Consider the following 14116-nt stretch of genomic DNA (forward strand, 5'->3'; position numbering starts at 1 on the left):
CCGTGGCCTTGTTGGCCCGTTGCTAAGTGTCGTCCGATGCCATGGCCCGAACAGCTACCTATCCTCCGTGCAAACGTCTGGTCTTCGGTCTTGCGTGAGTCGGATGGCTCGAGTGATAACTTGGTCGGTGTAGACGCCATCGTAAAGTTGGGCTTCCCAGTGCCATAGAAAGAACGATTTGAGCGGAGACGATTTGCAGTTAAGCGTCACTTTTGCTTGAGTTCGGGTTCTTAGTGTGATTACGAGCGCCTTTGACTTGATGACTACAACCGGCCTCGGCCTCTTCGAGATCGGCTTTTACTCCTTCTCTCACCGGCCGTGTGCTACGTCTAGTACTCCCGCCGGAGGCACGGTCCTGGAGGACTTGATGCTGACCCTTTTGCTCTGGTCCTTAAGTGCACCCGTTATCTTTTCCATCCAGTTTCAGTGGGGCGTTCGATGCCGTGTTCATATCATCTCTTCCGTTGCAAAGGAGGAATTTGAACTCCCTCATTGTTACTTGGTTTCGCCGGTCCTTGTTGACGAACCGAGCCGCTTGTTGCCCGTGTTGTCAAAGGACTAGTCCCGGGGGAAGGGGGGCAGGGCACTCCTCATGCCAGAGCTCAAGAGGAATTCCATTTGAAGCCAGTGATCGTGATCTCTGGTCGGCCTTTTGTGGCATGAGTCAAAAGAAGCAATCAGGCGACCCTTCTCGGGTGTTAATATGTTGCGGAAGCCTCATAAACTTGGACGTTGCTGCAAATTCTAGATTTCATTTATCGAGGCATGGCATGCAAAGTATCTCCTATCTTCGCCATGACTATGAGATTATTGACTGAGAAACCCATCATAGCCGGTGTGCGCCTTCCTACTACAGTAAGTCAATAAGATTCGTATGGCCGCCACTTACTTCACAAGATGAATGGGTTTTAGAAATACGAGAAAATTACCATGGAAAGGGCTCAGTTGGCCATGAGTTTTTCTTAGAGGAAGTGAGAAGCAATTTTCACCTTCACCACCACCCTTCATCGAAGAAAAAAAATTGAAGGGATAACTACGGCGATAGTTTAGGCCGCATTCGGCGCACTTCAGTTATCAAGAGGAGGTTCATAGGCGAGGTGATGAAGCCTTGATCGCTCTGTCAACTCGATGGCCTCTACACTAGGTTAAGAACAGTCCGGCACATTTCATAGTCATGGACAAAATAGCGCCCGTTAAACCTGCAGATATCGCATTCGTTATTCAACGAACCCATCGGGGCACAGTCATATGGACAGAAAAGCCTGGCTGTTCGATAGATAATAAAATGATAGGCCTGGAAGACTGAGAAATAGCAGACATTTGAAGGGTGTGAAACATATTATATTCGGGTTCGAAATTGAATTTCCTTAGTCTCTACATCCAACCATTACAAACATTCGACTACTGAATCACCCATAACGTGGCATATCACACGGACGAAAACCTGATGACAACCTACTGTCCCATGTTGGGGTTGCAATGGCACATATTCCCGAGTATAACCCTGAGTACCCACCCCATCATCAAGACCAGCACACGTTCTTCAGAAATACTGTGGTGAAGCCCTCTCGTCTCACAGTTTAGAAGGTTCTAAAAGTGTCGTAAGTCTAATGATGATGAGAATCCATCACCACCAAGTGGAGTCCCAGATAAGGATGTCCCCAGATCGAATCATCTCATACGCCACTCCAGTCTCCGCAACCGCCCCGGTCACCAAGTCTCCATTGTACTCAAAACACACTCAGCAACAAGACTTAGCGTCTTTCTCTCGATACTGTTTTCCTGCTTTTCCGAAGAAAAAAAAAAAGGTTGCGGCATAATTCTGCAATTGTCCAGAGCAAACCAACTCAACGTGAGACTCCCCCCAAAATTCAAAATAACCCCGCCCCCACTTCGTTCGTATCTCTATCAAAGCCATCTCAACTTCAAAATCGTAGTTTCGCCATCCAGTTCCACCAAAGCCATGAACGACACAGAGGGTCTCGCCATCGCAATCGAGGAGGCCAAGACGGGCGCCTTGGAGGGCGGTGTCCCGGTACGTATCACCACACAACCTCCGTCTTCCAAAATATCAACCCTTCCCCCGCAACTGACGCCGACCCCGCGGTCAACCGTACCCAGATCGGAGCCGCTCTTGTGTCCGCAGATGGCAAGCTCCTCGGCCGCGGTCACAACCGCCGCGTCCAGATGGGTTCCGCCATCCACCATGTAAGCCAGGCAACCCCTCGACCAAATTCCCAACTTTATTGATCTCATGTTTCCCCAAAACCCAACCACGATTACAACACTCACACAAGTTCGAACCAGGGCGAGACCGATGCCCTCTTTAACTCGGGCCGCCTGCCCGGAAAGGCATATAAAGGCAGCACAATGTATACTACTCTTTCTCCCTGCGACATGTGTAAGTTCCCAACCATGTACATCTCCTGTACAGTCTCCTGCTTCTGACACTGGATCGCGATATTTCAAGGCACCGGGGCCTGTCTGCTCTACGGTATCTCTCGCGTCGTCATTGGCGAGAATAAGACCTTCCTCGGCGGCGAGGAGTATCTCAAGCAGCGCGGCGTCGAAGTCGTTGTTGTTGACAACAAAGAGTGCAAGGCTCTCATGGATAAGTTCATTGCTGAAAAGCCTGAAATCTGGTAAGAGTTTCCGTTGTAGAAACCCTCGATTAAATCACTTTTGGTAGATATACTGATTTGGCTCCATAGGAACGAGGATATTGGGGAGGAATGAACCAAAAGCCGTAGCTGAACGACCACGCATGGCTAGTAATCGACATACGATCGCGCACAACGTTGGCTAGAGCCTCGAGCTGCAGCATTGATTAAGAACTTCTTCTATTCAACAATAGGACATCTAGCAAACGCGCTTCGCGTGATGAATACATCCCATTCCGTTGGCCATCTCCGTGCGGCCAATTGCGATCACAAGACGTTGCGTCTGTCAGTTGACACAAGTTTTCCCCGCATCTGAACGAAACGCATAATCTACACGAGCGAGGCGGGGTTTCCGCTCTCTAGCTCTGAACTCAGTCATTCCTTACACCTCGTGCCATCCTCCAAAACTCCCAAACATCGCACATTGAAAGCAACCTGTCGCATACCCTCAGGAGAGCAAGTTACGTAGAGAAGGACTTGTGCTAGCTCCAGCTGGTCGAGGCGGCTCGTTGGATGGGCGCATGCCAGGTGTCCTCAACGGACCTCCGGCATCATGGGCAGGAGGGCTGCTGTATGGTGCTCGCTGCGGTAAGAGTCCCTGCGCGAACGCCTCAGGGCCTCTTGGTGGAGGTCCGCCATTTGGTAAACCGAGAGGTGATCCGTGGGGGGGTTGCCGAAAAGAGTGCATGTACGGCGAACCGTGTGGACCATGGGATCCATGAGACATAGGCCCTGCCATCAGAGGTGAAGGTGGCATTACGTTGTGCGGAGGCTGGCCCATGTGTCCATTGGGAACAGCTGTTGGTATGGGGGTATGCGGAGATGGTATCGCCATCGGCATCATTGGCGGCGGACGTAGAGTAGCCAATGGTTGAAAAGGGGGACGCTGTGGTGGCGATCCATGCCGAGCAGGTGGGCGACTGTTCCAATCTCCGTATCTTGGCGCCGGAGGGGGCCCATAGGGGCCGGGAGTTTGATGAGGAGCTGGAGGCGGATTTGGCGGCGGCGGGGCAGCGGCCTGGACTGGCGGCGGGGCGGGCGCAGGCGGCGGATGCGGAGCCGCAGGCTGTGAGGCAGGCGGCGGTGGAGGGGGTGCCGGAGCTACCCAGGCATACGCAGAGAGACTGCGAGCTCTGGCCTCCGGGCCGGTCGTCGGTGGGCTCCTCAAGGGCGGAGGAGGTGCCGCCAGAGCGTGATGCGGCGGAACAACTGGAAGAGGTGGGGGTGGCACCAACCTCGTGGCTTCGATTACAGGAGATGGATCCTTTGGTGGATGGGGATTAGGCTTCCTCTTCAGTTTGCGGCACTTATGACACTGGAACTTTCTCTGCTCGACAAACTTCTGAGCCTCTGAGCCAAGGCTTCCGTAGTGGCCATTGGTCAGTTCTCGCTCATCGGAGTTCTCGATGGGCCACCATTTGAGAGCGACGTCAATGCCGCAGGTAATGCATATCTTCTCTCCTGCTTGGTGGTTGCTCAGCGTTTCGCTGTTTGCAATGTGAGAAACGCCGTTGGAAGGCACAGTCGTGGTCGATGCTCGCCGAGTGCTTGGTGTCAAAGGAACACCTCCCATCTTGGCAGCGTTCGTCATCAGGTTGGCTTTTCTGACTGTGCCAGTCAAGGTGAGATCTGCCTGCTTGTAGCTCTGCACATAGTGCTGTAGAGCATTGAGGCCATCCTCGTTAACAATGTCGTGCATCCGATGGATGACGCTCTTTGTTGGAACATGCTCTTTACACCAAACTGCGGCTGACATGACACCAGTTTCGCCGTTGATGGTGACGAGATTGAATTGGTCACGGCGAGATCCCTTGACGGGAGTGATATCAAAGCCTAGGAGGTAGCCTCGCTGGCGAGCGCATTCAACATGAACTGGGCACAGTAATTAGCAGGCGTCAAGAGGACTTGAAAGAGCAGTACTGACTAGGATCTCGACAATGATGGCAAATAATGCAAGCACCACCTTTGTGACTGCAAGCCTGGCAAACTTCATCATACCTGACACGAGGTATAGAAGGGATGCCCTCGGATGGACTCAAAGCCTTGGCATTGCCAAACTTAACCTCAGGTGTCCAAACAGCGCAGGTGACGTGAACCCAATTGTTATCTGCAGTTCGTTTCAGCGGCTCCCGAGGGTTGACTGGGCGGTTGGCCTCTTCTTGTTTTTTCTTGTAATAGTCTGCAGCCTTTTGTGCCTGTTCTCGTTCCATTCGTTCGCGCTCCTTTTCCTTCTCGGATTTCTTCTTGGAAGTAGAGATTTTGGATGACTCAACAAAATCGTGCTCAGTGTGTTCAATGGGGCACAAGACACACTTATATTGCTGTCCAGACGTTAGCATACGAATACACTTAATCAAAGGCGGTAAGCAACTTACGATTGAAACCTGTGGACTCTTGTCGTTGGCACACATGTCACAGGTCCATTTGCCGGGGTTCCTGTTTTCGACAACACCATAGCAGTTGCGGTGGACTGTCAACCGGCATTCCCGACACGAGAGATGCTGATCTCCCAAGGGTTCCAACTGGTCGCAAATTGCGCAAGGCATAGTCTTGGGCTTCGGAATTTCCGGGACTGGTGGAGGCGCCGGTTTCTCGACCGCCTTTTCTTTCTTCTTTGGAGGCGCGGCAGCGGGAGCCGAATCTGAGGCGAGCGGCTCCGAGTCTCTCTCCGGGGCAGCTCCCTTGAGCTTCTTCCGCGGAGGTTCACTCGAAGGTGCCGCTGGGACTGCTGCAGCCGGCTCCGGAGCGGTGACCGGCGGAGGAGTGTTCCAGTAAGTATGCATTTCCTTGGCTGCCTCGAGTTCCTTGAGCAGTTCCTCGTCCTGTCGTTTCTTCCAGGCTCGACCACCGGCCTGAGCGATCTTCTTGGCGACTTCATCCACATCTTCCCATTGGATAGCATAGCGCCGCCAGAGCTCCGCGCACCTGCGACAAAGGGCTTGGATGTACTGGCCGCCCTTGTCCTTGCTGGCATTCTTGCCTCCTCCCTCGCTGATGGGTGTTCCCGATGCGTTGGGAGCCCGCCTCCATTGCCTGGAATATTTGGTGTGGCAGAACTTGCACATGAAGCCTTTCTTTTTGCTTTGTGCTTTGTCGCCATCGAACGCGGAGTCATCTGCATCGTCGGCGATGTCGTCCTGCAACTTGCTTGCAGCAACCTCGGCCTTCTTGGCCTCCTTCTTGCTTTTCCTATTCTGGAAATTTCCCCAAATCTGTTTGCCTTGCTGAGTTTTCTTCCAGGTGTAGTAGTATCGCACAATCGTTCCCGGTGAAAGAGACTTGACGTGTCGCTTGACGAGATAAAGCTCGGATCCATACTTGCCGACGCCTTCTTCGAACCTCTTCTGTTCCGTGGCCGTCAACTCGGGTTCTTTGAAAGCCGACTTGTCCACTTCCGAGAACAGTTTCAGCGCGCGGTCTTCGTTGTAACTACTATGGAAATATGTCTCCAAAGCGACATCGTGCAGATTGGTCGAGTTATTCGGCAGACCGAACTTGGGCGCTAGGTTTTCCGCCGTTTTCATGTACCGGTCGATTTCGGCTTCCCAATCAGCGCTTTTCTCACCTGCTGGGGGAGGCGCCCAAAGGCGTGTAGCCGTGGCATTCGGATCGTCCCTGTCGCCATCTTCTCCTCTCGCCACATAACCTGGGGGCTCATCCTGAACCCACTTGGGACGCTTCTCACGTCGAACTTTCTCGGCCTCAAGGGCGGCAAGCGCTTCCTTCGACAGTCCGGGTCCCTTCTTTCCGGTTCTTTTGAATTCAAGAGGCTTTTGATACTGTACAGGCTTACCGGGCCAAGGAAGCACAGTGGCTTGATGTTTGGGACCTATGCGAGTGCTTGCGCGGGGGTAGATTCGGTCGTCGTAATCAAGGGCATCCTCGGGCCTGCAGTGCATTCCGAGATACCGCCAAGGCCAGAGGCTGGCTTGGTAGATCTGCTCCGCAGTGCCGGTACGATGGGCTTCGTCGTCATCGGCAGGACTCGTTCGTTCGGTGTCAATTTGCATCTCATCGTCGTCGTCATCATACAAATCCTCATCATCAGCATCGCCGGCATTCTCCTTCAGACTATTAGGGTTAGGAGTGTGCCGAGCCTCTAATTTTCGTTCCTGCGCGCGACTACACGCAGCGCAGGACCAGGCGAAGCCTCTGGAGGGTTTCTTAAGCAGGGGCGGCCTGACACAGTTCATGTGGTATGTCTTTTTGCACACAGCACAATCGACCGAGTCATTGCTGTAATGCTATCAGCGACCCAACTCTCCGTGAGACTCCGGCGTGGGTGGACTAACCTTGCACAGTAGCCGCTGCATCGCTTGCAGGACTTCACCGCGCTAGTGAACTCTTTTCCGCGGCCCTGCTCCACAATAACGAATTTCCAGCGGTCGTCCAGCACTTTCTTCACCCTCTCAGGGACGTTCACGATAGTCGATGTAGGGATGAGATCGTAGTTCTTCTGAATGTAGCGGTCGTACAGCTTTTCATACCAGAAATTGTCCGAGATTTTTCGGTATTCGTCCATATTGGGAATTTCCGCCTTGTGCAGGATGTGACATTTACCACGCAATGCCGTCAGAGGACTGATATCGGAATGCATCGTCGCAAACACCAATCGAGTATCATTGACCTTTTTGCCGATGTCCTTGGGCCGGTAGAACCAATTGATGCGAAGTGCATCCACCGGCTTGGTGTTGTCATTCTGCGTGTGGAGAAACTCCATGATGCGGCCCAGGTAGTATGGCTCGCCCGGAGGCTCACACACGAGATAGACATTGTCTGTAAATCTAGATCAGCGAGCTATCCTCCCCAGGAAGAAGGAAAAAAATGGGACAGGGCACAAAGATGAGTGAGGGTATGTGAAGGTGCGTGTGTGGTTTGTTGCTGTCTTACCATTGGGTGCTAGTACGGTACCGTCATCCGCCACCAACTTTCCGTCTCTGGGGACTGCACCGGAATTCTCGAAACTGAGCATGTTCGTCTCTGCGTAAGAGCTAGCGTAAGGACCCGACACCGTTTTTCGTGATGCCCCCATGCCGGCGCCAGGCAATGATGTCGTCGCAGAAGCATGAGCCTGAGAAGTCGCAGTTGCGGCGTGTGAAGCCGCCTTGCGCTTTTTCGAGGGTTGTGACGGGTTTGTCGATGCCGATGTTTGCGTTGCTGGGGTGGAATTTGCTGGCTGCACGTCCTTTGCTCCGTTTTGAGGAGCGGTCGACTTTGCGTCGTCAGATGGCAGGGCTTTGCGGGTTGAGCCGTTGGGTCGCGCGCTCTCCTGGATGGACGCGGCCGACACATTGCTGTGACGCGCCGATTTCTTGGACTCTTGATCCTTCTTCTCGGGGGCATAATCATACATGTCGACATCGAGATCCTTGTCCTCGGCGTAGTTTGGGCGCGATGAGCCAGTGCGATTTCGTGATCGCGTCCCATAAGGGTTTGCAGCTTCAATGGCGGCGGCGTCCTTTGAAGACTGGTCCAAGCCCATGGCAGACGACTTGTTGGTGGGTTGAGCGTTGCGAAGGGCGGCGTCCAGCTCGGTCTGGTGTGATTTCTGGGCGGCAGATACTGCTTTGGATGTTGACGCGCCCGAAGTGGCAGGCTGCGTGGAATCCGAGGCGTCTTGTGCAGACGGTGTGGCGCTGGCAGATTGGTCGTCAGAACTGCTGGCGGTTTGGTTTTTCTGTGCCATGATGGTGGTGGCTAGCTGCGCGTTGGCGGGAAGTGAGATGGAATATGTCGGGGCCCTTCCCGCGGGTGACGAGATGCAAGAGGGCCGACAGGTTGAAGTTCGTCTGCAAGGCGGCGGAGGCTCCGATCCATAGGCTGAGCCAGATGGAACCCGACGTCTACTTATCCGGTGAGGCAGGCGGCCGTGGGCCAGACGCAACCCATGGGATGGAGATAGATATGTGCGGGTGACAGAGTCAAGTTTGAGAGAGGGAAGATATATGTAATAGGCTTGAGGTCTAGCAGCCAGAAAAGGAAGTCGCAGGGAGAAGGCGCGCACTGGTAGTGACGCGAGCGAATATGGGACTCGGGTTTATGAATGCGGTAGATGTAGAGATGTGCGTCTGGGTTTGGCGGTGGTGATGGTGGTGGTGGTATTGTGTGGTGTGTAGATGAATGAGAATGTGAGTGAGAGACGAGATGGGGAAGGAAAGGGTGAGTGTGAGTGAGAAGCTGGGACCCCAGTAGGCAGAAAACAGACGAGGACGGTTCGAAGGTTCCGCGCGACCAGGGAGGAAGGACGGGAAGCAATGGGGCCGGGCAGAGCCAAAATCGGCCGTGTTTGTGAAGGTGGTCAAGATGGGCCAGGGAGGAAGTGATGTGGAAAGGAAGGAAGGAGAAGAAGAAGGCGGGTCTACGGTAGGCCCAGACAAGCGGAAGGCAAAATGGTAAGAAACGTTCGAAGAAGGTCGACCGACCCGTACCTGCCTTTTACTCTGAGGTGTGTAGGTGTACGGTGTACCTTTCGTAGCAGCGCCGGCATGGCACCAAGTTCCGTCCAGGTCCAGGTCCAGGTCCTGGTCCAGCAACCACAGCAAAGCAAAGCAAAGCAAAGCACCAAGCACCAAGCACCGACGGACCTGCACCTGACCCGTCTTTACCTCATCGACCTACCTACCCTTACCTGGTTTGCGGCTTGCCTTGCCCTTGCCTTGCCTTATCCATAAATCCGGGCTGCTGCCGCTACGGAGACTGCTGCGATGGGCTTCCACCGTCGCACCGCAATGAAGTGGACGTACCTCTCCTCGGCTGTTCTGTGGTGAGATACTCACACACGGGGTAAGGGCCCAGGACTTGATGGGATAGGATGGGAGGATGGGGGGCGAGGGAGGAGAGAGCACCTCCATATGAAAGTCTGGAAATGTACCTTGCGGCTACGTACCTGCGTACCGACAGACCAATGCTAAGGTAGGGTAAGCTATCTTAAGGTAATGCCTCTCCAGTCCCGTCTGGGCCAGCAGGGCGGCGGCGGGAGCAGGAAAGAAGCAACATCAGCAACAGAAGCAGGAGCAGAGAGCCAGAGTGAGAGAAAGCAGCAGCAGGCCCCCCTCGCTTTTTTTTTTCCTGCGGATGGGGCTGCGTGGGAGGTGCGAGGTATCGATCTACTACAGGTCGGGGAACGCTACTCGTGTCCTCACGCAAAATTTGCAAGGCAAAGGGGTATCGGATACGTCCCACGACCTGCATGATACAGAGGGATCCACTCTGTACTTCTGTACCCGCTCCCGCAGTCATCACTCTCGCACCAAAGGCCGGGCAAGGGCCCGGCAACCTCACACCTCACCACAAGCTTGCCAACGCCGCAGAATCCAACCGCACGCCCCCCCGTCCATCTCACCTCCCGGTTCCTTCTATCAGATCGTCGCCATACTTTCTGCGTCTCTCTTCGCTCTGGTTCTCCGATCGGTTTGGAGGGTCTGGCCCGGAACACATCCAAAGCAAAGCCCACCATCTTTACCCTCGGCCGCGTCCGCAGAGGTTTGTGCGTGCGTGATTGCCTGTAGGAGGGAGGGGGGAAGGAGAGACTGATTGAGAGCAGCACTTCGAAGGTTAGGTTGTCCCCTAAATATTCCACAGAAAAAGAGAGATAGAAACAGGGTGGAAGTAAGAGGGTAAGAGATAGTGTGTGGACGATGCCCAAGACCGACATGAGGCGACGTCTGTCCCTCCGCGCGTGCGCCCTCTTTCTCTTTTGTGGTCTCCGTCTCCTGTCCCTGTCTAAGGTAACTAAGGTAGCAAAGTAGGCATGTCTCTGTCTCTGCGAATCCCGCTCACTCGTTCGCTCGCTTGCTAGCTAAAGTATTGACGTACCTTGGCTGGTACCCGTTCTCCGTGCATACGCTACCCTGCCTTCATCGGACATCAGACACCTTGCCCCGACCACATCTCTTGCCATCCGACTTGCCGAATCAATTCTGAATAAATCTACTTTGCACAATATGCTATCAACGCTCGCTAGCAACTTGGCCTCATCGATCCCGAGGTGTCAGCAACCTCAATTAGCTTCACTCACGACCATGTCAAGTTGACGACGTTGGCGTTCAAGCAGCCGGCTGGCCGGGGCTGGCTGGCTCGTTAGGTCTGGGTATGGGTCGGGGTCCTACACAGGCAGTACTTGGCGTGGAAGTACTTTGGCAGACACGCACCGCAGCGCGGCACAAGACCATTCATTGCCTGGACATGTCATGGTAAGGTACGGGAAAGCACCTTGAGGTGGTTGCCTTTTCTCCCGCGCAAATTGTTAACTGCCACTACCATGTCCATCATGTCCCTCCATCTCACCATCTGTTTTGGCACTTTCCCTTGCAGTTTTGACGTCGCCCGCCTTCCCCAACCAACCAACCCTTCGTTCTGCGTTCCCATCCTCATGCCCTGGCCAGTCGCGTATGCCTTTTTGTCCCTTTACGATATCCAGAATCCTTCCCACCTCACCTATCCCGTCATTCTACACCTCAAATGTGCCTCATCTGGCGCCACCCAGTCAACCCAGATAAATGTCTTGCTCGATAAGCCGCCACGAAATCGTTCACGCTCTCAATCTATTGACAAGCAGCCATACAGGCAGATGCGGACGCAGACCCGGACGGAAGCGACCATAGCTTAACATGGGCTCACGTATCCTCTCATTGTTGCTTGCTAATTGACAGCTGCTGATGTTCATAGTTCAACGACTCGCCCGCTTCTTCCTTCGATTCCCTTCCTTGGTTCGTCGCACCCCGGCCTGTCCAACCCTGTGGAAACGAAGGGCTCCCTACCACGTAGGGATGTGCCCACGAGATGTCGTCCATACCCCCGTCATCACCCATGTGCGTCGGCTCCATTTCCATCCCACCTCCTGGGATGCTCAGTGGCTCTTGGCCGCCCACCCCAATATCAAATCAACAGCACCTCCTGCTCTCGCCATCTGCCTTCTCATCCTTCTCTCTCGCTTTCTTGAATAGACGCCTGTCCGGTCGGCCCTGTTTCTGCTTCCTGGCATTCTTTACGTTTGTCGCTGATATTGACCGGTAATTATCATCAATGATCAAAGGGTTTTCTTCTCCGCAAAACTGTGCCCGCATAATCACCTTTGGCTCATCTGGCTCGGCACATCAGCCGGATGGGATGGTGCCTCTTTGATGACACCCAACTTCGTACGTATGCTGTCTTCCCTTGGTTTCTCTTTTTAACCCCCAATATCCAATTTTTCTTTCCCTTTCCAATAGGTCATAGCATGACTTCGAACAATTGACCGACAGGGTCAACTCACCATTCCCTACCACTGTTTCTCGCACAGAGCTTGGTAATGTGTACATAAACCCTGCCACTGTCATATGCACGACATGGGGGGTACAAATTCCGGAGGTTATCACGGCACCGCTTCCAATGCCCCGTCGGTATCCGTATCGAATACCCTTTTCTGCCACCCTCGCCTTTTTCTTAATCTGAACATCACCTCTCGGCGGATTCTTCCATCGTGCACCAGTTTTGCTATACCTGGCATTGAACCGGATTATCGGATTATCTTTCATCTACTAGTACTGGCACTGGACGAGCGCCATGCTAGGTCAAGACTACGTTGAGATGCCTTTGTGGGATACATTCTCCATTTGCGACCCAAGCCGGTCGCCCACGCCCACGCCCTCAATGATGTGTCGCTGCCAGTTTCTGTTCTGCCGATTCAAACGGAATGCTATTCTGCAAGTGAGCAATTTGAACATGGCGCAGAGAACGGGATTTTTTTACCGTGTTCCATGGTGGCAGACCACCCTGCGGCCTTGATCAGCTTTGCATCGGACTCCAGCTTGTGCGCTTGCCCTACCCTTGGGTATGACATCTGCAGGACGGACTTGTGTCATCGTCTATTAACTTGAAAACACTAGAAAGTTTCTGCACACCACAGCTGAAATCGGTCGGTGCATCCTCCTTGCCTCAGCTTGTTGACCTAGTTTTCCGTCACTACCAAATAACGCGAGGTAGAGAGAGGGTGGTGGTCTTGGACAGCAAGGCATGGGAGAGGTGCATCAACAGTCAGATGCCGACCGTTGCCCGCCCAGCTTCCGAGGCAGGGCGTACGCACCACCAGGCAATGTACTTCGGGGGTACAGATGAGATCGAGGCACACTCGTTCCCGCTCCCGCAATCTTTGAAATCTTGGAATATCCCGTTGACGTTTCTGACGACCGTCCGGTTTGAAGACACATCAGCGCAATCAATACTACGATGTGTTTCAAAGTTCAAACCACGAGCCAGGCCGACCCAGTACCTCCTGGCACGGAGACGCAGCGCGCTGAGGTCTATCTATAAGGCACATTGGAGAGATACATCCTCAATGTACTTCGAAGTCGGAGTGGAGCCGCAAGGGACCGCTGGCAGAGGACTAACGAGGCACGTACCGTTCTTCTCCCATGTCAGAAGCTGCAACGCTACCCTAGGTACGTATCTAAGGTACCTTACCTAAGACAAATTGAACGTACCTTATCCTGACGAAGATGAGGGACTTGAAAAGGCCTGATCTCACCTCAAGGGAAACTGGCTCGGAGGCTTGAGGGACTGCCATTGGTGTGTCCTTCCAACTCCCATACGATTCGTCAGGGATGAGTTTTGCGCAGAACTGTGTCCAGCATATCGCAGAATGAAGTCGCTGCCTCGCGCAGCTTGGGCCACGACCGCGCCGCAAGCCATCGGCGGCAGCGACCGCATCGCGCGAAACAAACGGGGGCAAGCCTCGGCGAGCACGACTAATGTGGCGAGGAGAACGCACTCCACGGTGTGCAATCGACTACGGGCGTGGGCGCCCACAAGGCGTCTAAGCAGCTGGCTGGCCAATTTGAGCCTGGATTGCGCATCCCCAGAGCCGAACCACGAATGAGCCACGTCTTTCTTCCTGCGGGCGCCTTTCCCTCCAAATTCATCTAGGTATTCCCAAGGTCGCCGTCGATTGCTTTCTCCAGCGACCGGAATATGCAGAGATTCTCTCTCCTGAGGCTCTCAGCAATGTCCACGAAATCCCATCCCATACTGAACCAGCTACCTTGCTCGGAGTACTGGGAAACACAGACAGTTCGTCCACGAGTCAATCTAGCGCCTGCTCATCAGCATGGCGCGCAGCTTTGCATATTTGCCGGGGAAGGGGCATCTAGCAATCTAAGGGGATGGAACAGTTGAAACAGCCATAGAAGTGCTTCGAGTCGACTGCCGCGGCGATTGGAACCATCTGGCAGCAGTGACTTTCGCGATCGGTTGCGCAGTGGTCGTTGGCGCGCACCGGCAGCAGACGGGGGACGTCAGAAAAACCAGATGAGATTGACCGCATTTGTCGGTTGGTCCGGCACAAGAGGGGGGAGACAAAAAAAAAAGTGCACCGCATGCCATATGTTGCCAGGGGGCCGATCGCTATCCAGCAACAAGCGCATTCCCGGCCATTTCCAATCTCTCCCAATTCACCGGCTTCTAAGCCAGGCACTGCCTTG

At 53.9% G+C, this 14116-nt stretch overlaps 4 protein-coding genes across 4 annotated transcripts; 2 read left to right on the plus strand and 2 right to left on the minus strand.

The window, feature by feature from the left end:
* Positions 1–1963: 1963 nt before the first annotated feature.
* CORC01_03422 (cytidine and deoxycytidylate deaminase zinc-binding region) lies at positions 1964–2736 on the plus strand (the record flags this gene model as incomplete). The annotated part of the gene is made up of 5 exons (XM_022615072.1): positions 1964–2035; positions 2122–2208; positions 2308–2401; positions 2471–2642; positions 2712–2736. 5 exons carry the CDS (start codon positions 1964–1966, stop codon positions 2734–2736), a joined length of 450 nt encoding a protein of 149 aa, XP_022478531.1.
* Positions 2737–3108: 372 nt separating this feature from the next.
* Positions 3109–8346, minus strand: CORC01_03423 (BAH domain-containing protein; the record flags this gene model as incomplete). The annotated part of the gene is made up of 5 exons (XM_022615073.1): positions 3109–4532; positions 4585–4981; positions 5036–6896; positions 6953–7436; positions 7551–8346. The coding sequence occupies 5 exons, from the start codon at positions 8344–8346 to the stop codon at positions 3109–3111; spliced, it is 4962 nt and encodes a 1653-aa protein (XP_022478532.1).
* A 672-nt stretch (positions 8347–9018) lies between these two features.
* CORC01_03424 (uncharacterized protein) lies at positions 9019–9147 on the minus strand (the record flags this gene model as incomplete). Its single annotated transcript, XM_022615074.1, has 1 exon — positions 9019–9147. One exon carries the CDS (start codon positions 9145–9147, stop codon positions 9019–9021), a length of 129 nt encoding a protein of 42 aa, XP_022478533.1.
* Positions 9148–9525: 378 nt separating this feature from the next.
* On the plus strand, positions 9526–10193 carry CORC01_03425 (uncharacterized protein; the record flags this gene model as incomplete). The annotated part of the gene is made up of 2 exons (XM_022615075.1): positions 9526–9572; positions 9776–10193. The coding sequence occupies 2 exons, from the start codon at positions 9526–9528 to the stop codon at positions 10191–10193; spliced, it is 465 nt and encodes a 154-aa protein (XP_022478534.1).
* Between the last annotated feature and the right edge of the window lie 3923 nt (positions 10194–14116).

Source organism: Colletotrichum orchidophilum (assembly GCF_001831195.1).
Source record: "Colletotrichum orchidophilum strain IMI 309357 chromosome Unknown Scaffold_20.1, whole genome shotgun sequence".
Lineage (NCBI taxonomy): Eukaryota > Fungi > Ascomycota > Sordariomycetes > Glomerellales > Glomerellaceae > Colletotrichum > Colletotrichum orchidophilum.